The sequence below is a fragment of the Peromyscus leucopus genome, chromosome 14 (assembly GCF_004664715.2).
Source record: "Peromyscus leucopus breed LL Stock chromosome 14, UCI_PerLeu_2.1, whole genome shotgun sequence".
Taxonomy (NCBI): domain Eukaryota; kingdom Metazoa; phylum Chordata; class Mammalia; order Rodentia; family Cricetidae; genus Peromyscus; species Peromyscus leucopus.
Genome location: NC_051075.1, coordinates 20,776,226 through 20,788,587, shown reverse-complemented (window position 1 = coordinate 20,788,587; position 12,362 = coordinate 20,776,226). Strand labels below are relative to the sequence as shown.

At 41.5% G+C, this 12,362-nt stretch overlaps 1 protein-coding gene across 1 annotated transcript in view; it reads left to right on the top strand.

Annotated features, from left to right (window-relative positions):
- The window catches only part of Hectd1 (HECT domain E3 ubiquitin protein ligase 1), an 86,684-nt gene extending 74,741 nt beyond the window's left edge, over positions 1-11,943 (top strand). The window contains 13 exon segments of the mRNA XM_028869679.2: positions 382-564; positions 1,001-1,208; positions 1,295-1,380; positions 1,546-1,673; positions 3,182-3,383; positions 4,698-4,719; positions 4,722-4,834; positions 6,103-6,710; positions 8,992-9,070; positions 9,192-9,285; positions 9,834-9,984; positions 10,732-10,876; positions 10,984-11,943. Coding sequence (XP_028725512.1) covers positions 382-564; positions 1,001-1,208; positions 1,295-1,380; positions 1,546-1,673; positions 3,182-3,383; positions 4,698-4,719; positions 4,722-4,834; positions 6,103-6,710; positions 8,992-9,070; positions 9,192-9,285; positions 9,834-9,984; positions 10,732-10,876; positions 10,984-11,121 — 2,157 coding nt within the window. The 3' untranslated portion in view covers positions 11,122-11,943.
- Positions 11,944-12,362: the final 419 nt, after the last annotated feature.

Genomic DNA, 12,362 nt, shown 5'->3' with positions numbered 1-12,362 from the left:
CCACTTACTAATATTCTTACCCTCTGAAACTTCTTGAGCTGAGAGGGTGAGAGGAAAGAGAGACAGAGAAAATGGACCTGGTGTAAGCTTTTGAAATTTCAAAGCCTACCCCTAAGTGACACACTTCCTCCAACAAGGCCACACCTCCTAATCTTTCTGAAGCTTTAAGCTTTCACATATATGAGCCCATGGGGGCCATCTTATTCAAACCAACACAAAGAGAAGAAACTATGATTGTATCATAGTTGAGCAGGAAGGAAACTAACTGAATTATTGGAGTTAGACTAGGTGCATGATCTTACAGCCCCGTCATGTAATGCATGTGAAACACCATAGACCTCATCACTGGGAAAGGCCACTGTTTGGTTTTTCCTGTTGTAGGGTTGCTGGTCTATAGAGCATGTGGAACAGTACCTTGGCACTGATGAATTACCAAAGAATGACTTGATAACCTACCTGCAGAAGAATGCAGACGCCGCTTTCCTGCGCCACTGGAAACTAACTGGCACTAATAAAAGTATTAGGAAAAACAGGAATTGTTCTCAGCTTATAGCCGCATATAAGGTATCTATTGCATTCAGATACTGGTTTGAGTGGGAATGGCTTGAGCTTGGTTTAGCTTGAAAACTGAGGGGCTAGGGCACAGTTCTGTGATAGAGAATGCTTGTGCAGTGTGTACCAGACCCTGGGGCAGATCCCCGGCACCAAAACAGAAAAGAAAGACAGCAGAAAGAACTGTTTCAAGAGTTTGAATGAGCATGGTTAATCAATCTGTCAGTGTTAAAGTCCAAATGCCATTTGTGGCTGGGGATCGGAGCAGACCAGCTTGTGTTGGTTTCATTTTCTTTGGCAGTGTGGTTTTGAATGAATTTTTGTCTTGTATGATAAATGTTTATTTCAAAAAAAGGGAAAAATTTCAGCAGTCATATTAATACTAAGAATAATGAATGTTTTTCTTGAGAAAGTGATTGGTTGCTAATTTTGTTAATTGTCTGTTCAGGATTTTTGTGAACATGGAACAAAATCTGGGTTAAGCCAGGGGGCAATTTCTACTCTTCAAAGTAGTGATATTCTTAATCTGACAAAAGAGCAACCTCAGGCTAAAGCAGGCAATGGCCAGAACTCCTGTGGAGTGGAGGATGTCCTGCAGCTCCTGCGCATTCTGTATATAGTCGCCAGTGATCCTTATTCCAGAATAGCCCAAGAAGGTCCGTAAGAAATCCTGTTTATTTCTAGATCAGTTTGAAAACAAGTCATTTTTCATTTTTATTAATTATGTTAATTAACTTTACAGATGGTGATGAGCAGCCTCAGTTTACTTTTCCACCTGATGAATTTACTAGTAAAAAAATAACCACAAAAATTTTGCAGCAGATTGAGGTAATTGCATGGCTGGCCTTTCTTAGTATGCCTTCCTCTCTTTTCTGCCTCTGATGATCTCTTCATTCCTTCTTCAGTAATAGTTCACATAGTCTTTTGTGTTCGTTATTAATTGTGTTCATTATTAATGCTCTTAGCACTAAGGCGTTGTTTGTTAATTTGCAGGAACCTTTGGCATTGGCGAGTGGGGCTCTGCCAGACTGGTGTGAACAACTAACCAGCAAGTGTCCTTTCCTAATACCATTTGAAACTAGACAGCTGTATTTCACCTGTACAGCATTTGGTGCATCCAGGTAGGAAGTGAGCCTTTTGATGTTTTTCGAATCAAGATGTTTCTCATTATAGAAGTTCGGAATAGGATAGAACACTGTTCAAATTGTCTTTAATTTTTGTGAAGGATTGTCTGTTTCCAGTTTAATGCATAATATGTTTTGTTGGTACAGCATGGATTGCATCAATTTCTATTTCCTAACACTCGGGGTTCTTTGGTGACTTAAAAATTCTCAGCAACATCAACCTGAATGCTGGTAAATAGCATTTTATTTAGTGCTAGATTCTAACCCAGGGCTCCATGAATGCGGGCCGAGGTCTCGGTCATCGAGCAGCAGCCCCTTCCTTTGCAGACATCGTTAATGTTTAAATTATCTTCTACCTGACGACTCTTCTCTTTCTGTCTCATAGAGAGCGTGTTCAGTTTTGTTCTGTCTCCTCCTCTAGACCACAGTTTTACCAGGCGGGGCTTTTTAGCTCTTTTGTTGCCTGTTGTGGTTGAAGTACTTGAAACAGTGTGTATTACAGGTGTTAAATGTTTTGTCTTACTGGGTAAAGATGCTTGCCACCAAGCTCGAGGACCTGAGTTCAGTTCCTGGAACCCATGTGATAGAACCAGAGAACTGACTTCGGAGAGTTGCCCTGTAATCTCCACATGTACACTTGAAAACACACACACACACACACACACACACACACACACACACACCACTTTTTTTTTAATGTCTTAACCATTTTGATGGTAGCTGTCCGTGCCTTTCATAGTAATAAAGATGGCATAACCACTTTTTGGTTTCTCTTGACACTGTTTTTATGTATTATATAATGCTTGTATCACAGACCTTTAATATTATTTGATAAAATAAAGAAGGAAAATATATAGCTAGTTCTTTCTCCATTTGTTTAAGGCAGATGATGATAAAATGAATTTTATGAATTTTTACTTAATAAATTGCTATTTGAAAATTAACTAGTTAGGCATATTGGCTTTCAGCTATAATTCCAGCACTATGGAGACTAAAGAAAGAGGATTGTTTAGGTAAAAGGCCAGCCTGAGCTACATAGTGAGTTCCATGCCATCCTGGGATGCACAGTTAGACACTGACTCAAAAAAAAAAAAAAAATTACCTGACTAAACACTTTTTTAAGATTCTAACCGAGCACAACATTGTGCATCTATAATCCTGGGAATTGGGTGATGGATATAGGAAAATCCTGTCTCAAAACAACATTATAAAATAATTGAAAGCTGGGTTGCAGTGGTGCACACCTTTAATCCCAGCACTCGGGAGGCAAAGCCAGGTGAATCTCTTGAGTTTGAGTCCAGCCTGGTCTACAGAGTGAGATCCAGGAAAGGCTCCAAGGCTACACGAAGAAACCCGGTCTCGAAAAAACATAATAATAATAATAATAATAATAATAATAATAATAATAATAATAATAATAGAAAAACAGTCCCTTCAGTCTGTGCCTTCTGGGCTGGTTTAGCATTCCATTCAAGTGCTCTGAGGACTCTGGTGTTGTGTTTCAGAGCAATAGTGTGGCTGCAGAACCGACGAGAAGCCACGGTGGAGCGAACAAGGACCACAAGCAGTGTAAGGCGAGATGACCCTGGGGAGTTTAGAGTTGGTCGGCTCAAGCACGAAAGAGTGAAAGTGCCACGTGGTGAATCACTGATGGAGTGGGCTGAGAATGTCATGCAGATCCACGCAGACCGGAAGTCAGTTCTAGAGGTAATCTCTGTAAAGGAAGGGCACTGGGTGATCCGTACCCTCCACGGTGTAAAACCCTGGCAGAAAAACAGAAAGAGTTCCTTTTCTCTGTGCAGAAGCATTTCCCAGCAGAGCATCTCAGAATGCTCTCTCTTGTCTTGATCATCAACGTCTAGGTTGTGACCCTTTTTTCACCAAGTCAGACTGAAGAGTACACACAAAGGAATCCTTTGGCTAGCCACAGCATACCTTCCTGTGAAGCTGCGTGTGGATAATCTGTGTTTTTGGAACAGATGGTTCTTTAGTTTTACTTCCCTTGCATTGGGGTGGTATGTACTTACTGCTGAGATGCTGTCCTGGTCATTTCAGTTTGGCTCATTTACACAATGACCTATGACAGATGTGAATAAGCTACTTTGATCTTTCACATCACAAACTGGTCACAACAGATGTGATAAACCTCTAGATGTCATGGTTTTTTATCTTTACTTTATGTACAAATTCTCTTTGCTTTTATCCTGTTGTTCCATCACATTCTTTTTCTTTTTCTTCCTCCTCCTCCTCTTTTTTGTGTTTTGTTTTTTGTTTCTTTGAGACACAGTTTCTTTGTGGAGCCCTGGTTGTGCTGGAACTAGTTCTGTAGCCCAGGCTGGCCTCGAACTCACAGATCCGCCTGCCTCTGCCTCCTGAGTGCTGGGATTAAAGGCGTGCGCCACAACTGCCTGGCTCATTGCATTTTTTTTCTACCTAACGATGTCTTGACTTCTGTATTTCCTGATGTGCTGTTTAAGTGTCATTTTTTAGATCAGACCGAGTATGCAGAAGCCTCCAAGGTGACTGCTAAAACTCCCAACTCGGGATTTAGGCTTTTGGTCATAAAAACCCAGGTGAAAAAAACCTGTATACCATCCTTTCTTCAAGCAAATGCTTATCTGAGATTTGGTTTCCTCTGATGGGAAGATTTATTTATTCTGCGGGGTTGTAAGATAGACTCTCCAAAACTGTTATGACAGCTACTATGTACACAGTACTCAGCACAGTGCCTGATGGTCCAGTAACGGAAACTGAAAACTTTAGGACCCCAAAGTCTTGTGTCTGTGTTGTGTACCATACTGTTGCTGTTCTGAGAAGGGAGATGCTACTGAATCAGATTGGGTGGAACTGATTCATTGAACAAACAGGATGCGCCAGGCATAATGAGTTCGAGGCTGGCCTGGTCTACAGAGCAGAGCTGCTCCACGGAGAAACCCCGTCTCTAGGTAAAACACCAACAAAACCAAACAAAACGTTGTACAAAGTGACCCTTTCTGTACCATTCTTCTGTTGTTGTTTTAGGTTGAGTTTCTAGGAGAAGAAGGACTGGCTTGGGACCCACTTTAGAGTTTTACGCGCTTGTGGCAGCTGAATTCCAGAGGACTGACTTGGGGACTTGGCTCTGTGACGACAACTTTCCAGATGATGAATCTCGTCATGTGAGATTTGTTTGTTTGTTTGTTTTTTCTGAGGCAGGGTTTCTCTTGTAGTTTTGGAGCCTGTCCTGGAACTCACTCTGTAGCCCAGGCTGGCCTCAAACTCACAGAGTTCTGCCTGGCTCTGCCTCCCGGGTGCTGGGATTAAAGGTGTGCACCACCACCGCCTGGCGAGATTTCTTACCTTCTGTTTTGAGTTATGACTGCTTTCACACAAATGTTAAAAGTAGATTGTGCCAGGTTTTCTGGCTGTACTTGGTTTTTAAAATATTTTTAAAATGTGTTTACTTATTTTATGAATATGAGTATTTTCTGTATGTATGTATGTGCCCCACATGCATCCTAATGCTGGGGGAGAGCAGATGTGGACGTTAGATTACCTGGAACTAGAGATAATAGGTGCTGGTGACCCCGTGTGGTTGCTGGGAACCGAACTTAGGTTCTCTGCAAGAGCAGCCAGTGCTCTTAACGCTCTGAGCCAGCTCTCTAGTCCCCTGGCTGTATTTTTAAAGATTGTTATTTGTTTTTATTTAAGACCTCATCCCTACCCCAATACTGAGGCTTAAACCCAGTGCTTTATGGATGCCAGGAAACCAATTTACCACAGAGCCACATTGCCAGCCCTTTTTAAATTAAAACAAAACCAAAAACTCTTTTCATGGAGAGAGGGAGATGGTGGGGGGAGGGGGGAGGTGACATGTGGAGGTCAGAGGACAACTTTCAGAAGTTGGTTCTTTCCTACTGCATGTGGGTTCCAGAGATTGAACTCAGGCCAGCAGGCTTATGGTGAATGCTTTTACCAACGGAGTCATCTTGCTCACTTTCAAATCTTGTGTTGCATCCGTGTGGACAAGTGTACGCATGCAGTGCTATGTGCACATGCCATGTTGTGTGTGGAAACCAACTTGTGGGAAGAATCCGTTCTCTGCTTCCACGATAGGGGTCATAGATACTGAACTCAGGTCATTGGTGGCCAGTACTCTAAACCAATTAGCCAGCTTGACAGCCCTAGGGTTTGGGTTTTGGAGATAAGGTCTCACTGTTTTGCCCAGGCTAGCCTCTACTTTATTATTGAATAACCTTAGTGCCATTAAAATATTTCGAAGGGATTAAATTTGATTGCCAAAGTTAATTAATGTTCATACATCTGTAGATGACTAAATTTAAAAAAAAATGTTTCATATTTATGACTTTTTTAGATGGTAATGGAAGGTTTGGTAACTTGTTTTTATATGTTTATTCATATATTGTGTTTCCTTTCTGAACAATAGGTTGATCTTGGAGGTGGATTGAAGCCTCCTGGGTACTATGTACAGCGGTCATGTGGACTGTTCACAGCGCCATTTCCACAAGACAGTGATGAGCTTGAAAGGATCACAAAACTCTTTCATTTCCTTGGAATTTTCTTGGCCAAATGTATTCAAGACAATAGACTGGTAGACTTACCTATTTCTAAGCCTTTCTTTAAACTTATGTGCATGGGTGACATCAAAAGCAATATGAGCAAACTGATCTATGAGTCACGAGGTGACAGAGACTTGCACTGTACTGAAAGTCAGTCTGAAGCGTCGACAGAAGAAGGTCATGACACTCTCTCAGTGGGAAGCTTTGAAGAAGATTCAAAATCGGAATTTATCCTTGATCCCCCCAAGCCCAAACCTCCAGCCTGGTTTAATGGAATTTTGACTTGGGAAGATTTTGAACTAGTAAATCCTCACAGGGCCAGATTTTTAAAAGAAATTAAAGAACTTGCTATCAAGAGGCGTCAGATTTTAGGCAATAAAGGTCTTTCTGAAGATGAGAAGAATACCAAGTTACAGGAATTAGTGCTCAAGAATCCATCAGGTTCTGGACCTCCACTTAGCATAGAGGATTTAGGGTAAGATTTATGTATTCATTCTTGGACCTAACAAATGAGAAGTTAAAGGTTTCTGTTTCTCTGTCCCTGTGGATCTGTAGCTTATGAGTAAAGTCTGGAGCACATGGATGGATGCTAGAAGATACTGATTATCTGTTTGAACCTCTTAAGTTATGATTATAGAAGATAACACTGTATCAGGTGTATGGCTTGGTTGGTAAGGTGCTTGCCTAGTGTGCATACGGCCCTGGGTTGGATCTCCAACACTGCATAGAACCTGGCATTGGGGCAGGTGCCTATAATTCTAGTGCTGGGAAGGTGGAGAAAGGAGAATCAAGAATGTAAGGTTATCTTTGCCTACATAGGAAGTTCAATGCTAGCCTGGGATACATAAGATATGGCTTTGAAAAAGACAAAACATTAATCATTATATTTTTGGAGGATTATCTGATAGCCTACTGGGCAAAGGTCAGAAATGATTGGCATATAGCCTTTATTGACTGTTGTCAAATAACTCTGGTACTGTAGTCTTGATACATTTCCTGTACACAGAAGTGTCATACCTTCAAGTACATTTGCCTGTGTTTTGAGATTGGTGCGTGGCTTTCATATTTCCTTTTAAATGTTTGCTAATAATTGTGAGAACTAGTGTTTGATAATTGGTTATACACTTATAACGCTGCATGCGTGTTTTAGTCATAGGTGGGACCCACATATACAGTTAAAGTGGACTTAATGTTCTGTCGCTTGATTTCCTCATTGTATCTTTCCTATATCTACCTATTTTTAGTCATGGATATTTACCATTGTGATACACTTGCCTACACTATTCAGTAAAGTGACATGCTGTGCAGATTTGAGGCCAGCAGTAATGTGCTGTGTGTGTCATAGAGCCTGGGTGTGTAGTAGAATGTACACTTAGATTTGTTTAAGTGTAGTTTATGTTTGCACAACAAGAACATTGCCCAATGACACACGTCTAAGAATGTTTCTCTGTCACTAGGGCTAGATAACTGCCATGTGGTGGTACATGCCTTTACTCTGAGCACTTGAGCTCAGCATTAATTAGTGTGGTCTTCATAGTGAGTTCTAGGCTAGTCACCAGGGCTGTACAGTGAGATGTTGTCAAAAGAAAAAAAAAAATTAGCCCGGCGGTGGTGGCCATGCCTTTAATCCCACAATTCGGGAAGCAGAGGCAGGTGAATCTCTGTGAGTTCAAGGCCAGCCTGGTCTACAAAGTGAGTTCCAGGAAAGGCACAAAGCTACACAGAAACCCTGTCTTGAAAAACCAAAAAAAAAAAAAAAAAAAAAATGAGATAACTATATGTTAAAGGTTTTTTTCCCTCTAAATATTATATGTGTGTGTGTGTGTGTATACACTTTGTATACATTATAAATAACAAATGAAACAATATTTTCTTCCCTGAGAAAAATGACTTATAAACATGCTACTATAATAATTCACTGTAGAAATCTTGAGTTTGATAATTTTTTTCCTTTTGGAGCACATGAGTCATGACAGGCTATGTTTCTATGTAGTCTTTGCAAAGCCAGAAAGGTTTGCACATTGGTCTAATAGTTTTCGTGCACAAGGTTTTGCCCTTAAAGACTTAGTCTCTTATCAAGGCCCTGGGTTTGATCCTCAGCGTTTCAAGTAAATAAATACTGAAACTTGGGTATGCCTGATTTCACTGTAAGATGGTGTGTAGGTTTTGTTGGTGGAGCATGGGGGCATTTGTGATTTTTGCAGTACTGTTATATGTAGCAGACTTGATTTTGGGCTCCCAGCCAGCTCCCAAACCATGACATAGAGACTTATTAGTTATGAATGCTTGGCTTTAGCTTAGGCCCATTCCACTAGCTCATATTACTTATTTTAACCTGTTTCTCTTCATCTACATTTTGCCCTAGGGCTTTTTACCTTCTTTCATTCTGTATGTCCTACTCCGTGTCTGGCTGGCTGACAGGCTGGCTGGCTGACAGGCTGCCTGGCTAGCTCGCCTGGGTGTCTCCCTCTCTTTCTAACTCATTCTCCTTGTTATCTCTCCTATCTCCTCCTGCTTATCTGTGCCTGCCAGCCCTGCCTGTCCCTCTACTGCCTAGGTATTGACCATTCAGCTTTTTATGAGACCAATCAGGTGCCTTAGGCAGGCAAGGTAAAACAGCAGCACATCTTTACATAATTTAACAAATGTAGCATAAAACGTGTAACACATCTTTGCCTACCTATTAAAGTAATAGTCACAGCAGTTACAAACCCTGACAGTTGCTGAATAGTAATCTCGTCCTTTTGAACTTTCAGTTTAAATTTCCAGTTCTGCCCTTCTTCAAGAATATACGGCTTCACAGCTGTGGACCTCAAGCCCAGTGGTGAAGATGAGGTAAAGATCTGCTCTTGTCTAGTCGTTAGACTCTGAAAGATGGTCTTAGCAAAGCCCGTTACCCTGGGTAACTGGCTCCATAAAGTGAAGTCAGCTAATCCTGGCAAACCTTCCTTTGCAGATGATCACAATGGACAATGCAGAAGAGTATGTGGATTTGATGTTTGACTTCTGTATGCATACGGGTATTCAGAAACAGATGGAAGCCTTTCGAGGTAATTTGAAAGGACAACGCAGTTCCTTTTCCTTTGACGTTAACACCACTGCTGCTGAGTATCATTGAATTTGCCTGTAGGTTCTGGTCCTCTAGATAGTTAGGTCTTGCAGCATAGTCAGGACAGGTTGAACACTAAGCTGTAGTATATATATCTTCTGCTAACTCCTCTAGAGGAACCGAGACTTCTGGCCCTCACCCTCAGGTCTTCATTTGTAAGTGGACATAAATTAGTACACATGCTGTATTCCATGATGAGGGTGAATTATACTGTAAATCATTTGAAAACATGAACACAACCTTGGCTGCTTTTGTGACAGCTGTCAAGGTCAGCCTGGATAGTTACAAGAACTGAGAATTTGGCTATTGACTATAGTGAGCAATATTCTTTGTGCTCACATTAGTGTGGGGGTGTGAGGGTGTGGGGATTGCCCATGGCCCATGTTATGGTACGAAGATTTGGGTTTTCAATTGAGCATTTGGTAATCATGTCTTAGGAACTGAGTTGTATGTTTTGTTTTTTATGTTTCTGGTGTGTATGTAATGTAGATGGATTTAATAAAGTTTTTCCAATGGAGAAATTAAGTTCCTTCAGCCATGAGGAGGTCCAGATGATTCTCTGTGGCAATCAGTCACCATCCTGGGCAGCAGAGGACATTATCAATTACACGGAACCTAAGCTGGGCTATACACGTGACAGGTATGTGTTGATGATTTCCAAGAAACAAACTTTTTCGTGTCTAACAATCAACTGACAGATTTTCCAAGAGCTATAATTTAGAAAATTCCATTCCTAGTCTGGAGTCAAGTCGTGGGGTGCCAGGATGACTCATGCTTAGGCTCCTTGGCTCACGAATTCATTGTTTTTTCAGTTGGAGAAATTGTAAACCCTTAGGCTACATTGCATGGATGTGAAGGTTTTACTGAGTAACAGAGAAGCACCCAGGTTGAAGTCCCAAGTGAAATCATGTGGTCTTCTGTGTAGACTCTCTGGTCTGGCTTCTTTTAGCAGGGTGATTATACAACCCATCTGCTTTGTGGCATCTTCGTTGATAGGTAGTGTTTTGTTTTACTTCAGTAAAATATGTCACAAGACTTGATTATTTTACTGATGAACATAGATCATATACACTCTGATAAATGTAGCCTTATCTGGTAATTATGCAAATGTATCTTCAACTGTGATTTTTGAGCTTGTTGTGTGTTTAATCTCGTACCTCATTGTTTCAGTTCGTACTCTGGTGTGAGAGAATGACTGCCTTTGATGTTTTAAAAGTGCCATGTCAGCCCATTATTACCTAACTCAGCGGTTCTTAGACAGTCTTGATCTTTAGCGTGTGTATATTGCTGGGGGGGGTATTGTTGACTTAACAAAGTAGTAGGAGTATGTCATGTTTTCATGTCACTCTATGGCCAGATCAACACAGCTCTGTTTTTGTCCTTTCAGTCCTGGATTCCTCAGGTTTGTGAGGGTTTTGTGTGGCATGTCCTCCGATGAAAGGAAAGCATTCCTGCAGTTCACCACTGGCTGTTCAACTCTCCCCCCGGGCGGACTGGCTAACCTGCACCCCAGGCTGACAGTTGTCCGAAAGGTACCAACCAGCTAGTGGAGGAGACAAATGGAACTTGATTACAGTAGCTTAATCTGGAGGCAGTGGGAAAGAGGCACTCACGCTGTCTGTTCCCTGTCTTGCTCTAGGTTGATGCTACTGACGCCAGCTATCCATCGGTCAACACTTGTGTCCATTATCTTAAGTTGCCTGAGTATTCCTCTGAGGAGATCATGAGAGAGCGCTTGCTGGCTGCTACAATGGAGAAAGGCTTTCATCTCAACTGAGGTTGGAATGCAGAAAGGAGACCGCAGAGACAAGTCGAGTGAAGCCTCTTGCTTGGTTTGCGGAGAAGTGTGTGACCCTCACACTAATGACACCTTGCCTCGTGTCCCACCTCTAAGGCTTTGAGAACATGTGGAGTAAGTTCCTTAGCTGCTAATGACAAAGAAATCCCTTAGCTACCCAGCCAGCAGGGACTCAGCACAGGGAGGGACTGTGCTGCTGCTTTACAAGGGCTCACGTGACTGGAAAAGGTGGTTCTACCTAACTGTTCCACAGAGCAGCCGCCTCTCAGCTCTTCAGTGCTCACTGGAAACTCTAACTGTGTTTGTATCAAGTTGTCATCGTTTCATACTCCGTACACTACAGTTGCCATCACTGATCCCCGTTTTGCTGGCTCCTTAGCTCCTTGGTCAAACATACTGCTTCCTTCCTCCCTTCAAACATAGAGTGTTAATGAGCATCTCAGGCTTTTTCTTTTCCTTTTTAATGATGCCTGCACTACCAGAGTATTCTAGTGTTCTCTATTGGTTCAGCACATAATCATGCACAGCCTTTTTATTTCTTTGAGGTGGGAGTTTATTTTTTGTTCCTAAATACCATTCTATAAAGATGAAATTCTAAAGTGTGTTTGTGCAGATCAAAAATAAAGATATATTAAGGGAGGGAAACACTGGTCTAGGTGCAAGGCACACTCACAGCAACTTTTATGCTTGGTTGTCTTTTCTTTGTATATTATAAACATTTATTTAACTTGTTGCAGTTTGACGTAAATTTCTGATATGTATGCTCAACAATAATCATTAAAATGTTTGCAGCGTAGAAAACTGTGTCATGTCACCTTTTACTGCAGTCAACAGACCTGAGAGCTCAACCAGACAGCTCTTTTTTTAAACTCTTCGCAATAGTGTAAATTACTTTGTCTTGGAACTCACTCTGCAAACCAGGCTGGCCTGACCTCAAACTCATATACCACCCGGCCGTATATTACTTTAAAAATAAAAATAAAAAAATAACATTTAAAACAAATGATTAAAGGCAGTGGTGGTGCATGCCTTTAATCTCAGCACTTGGGAGGCAGATCTCTGAATTTGAGACTGGCCTGGTCTACAAAGCGAGTTGTAGGACAGCCAGAGACGTAACACAGAGAAACCCTGTCTCGAAAAACTTTAAAAAAAAAAGATAGACAAACCAACAGGAGGGAAGAGCTTTAGGAGAAGGCACAGGAGCCAGACCCAGTAATCCA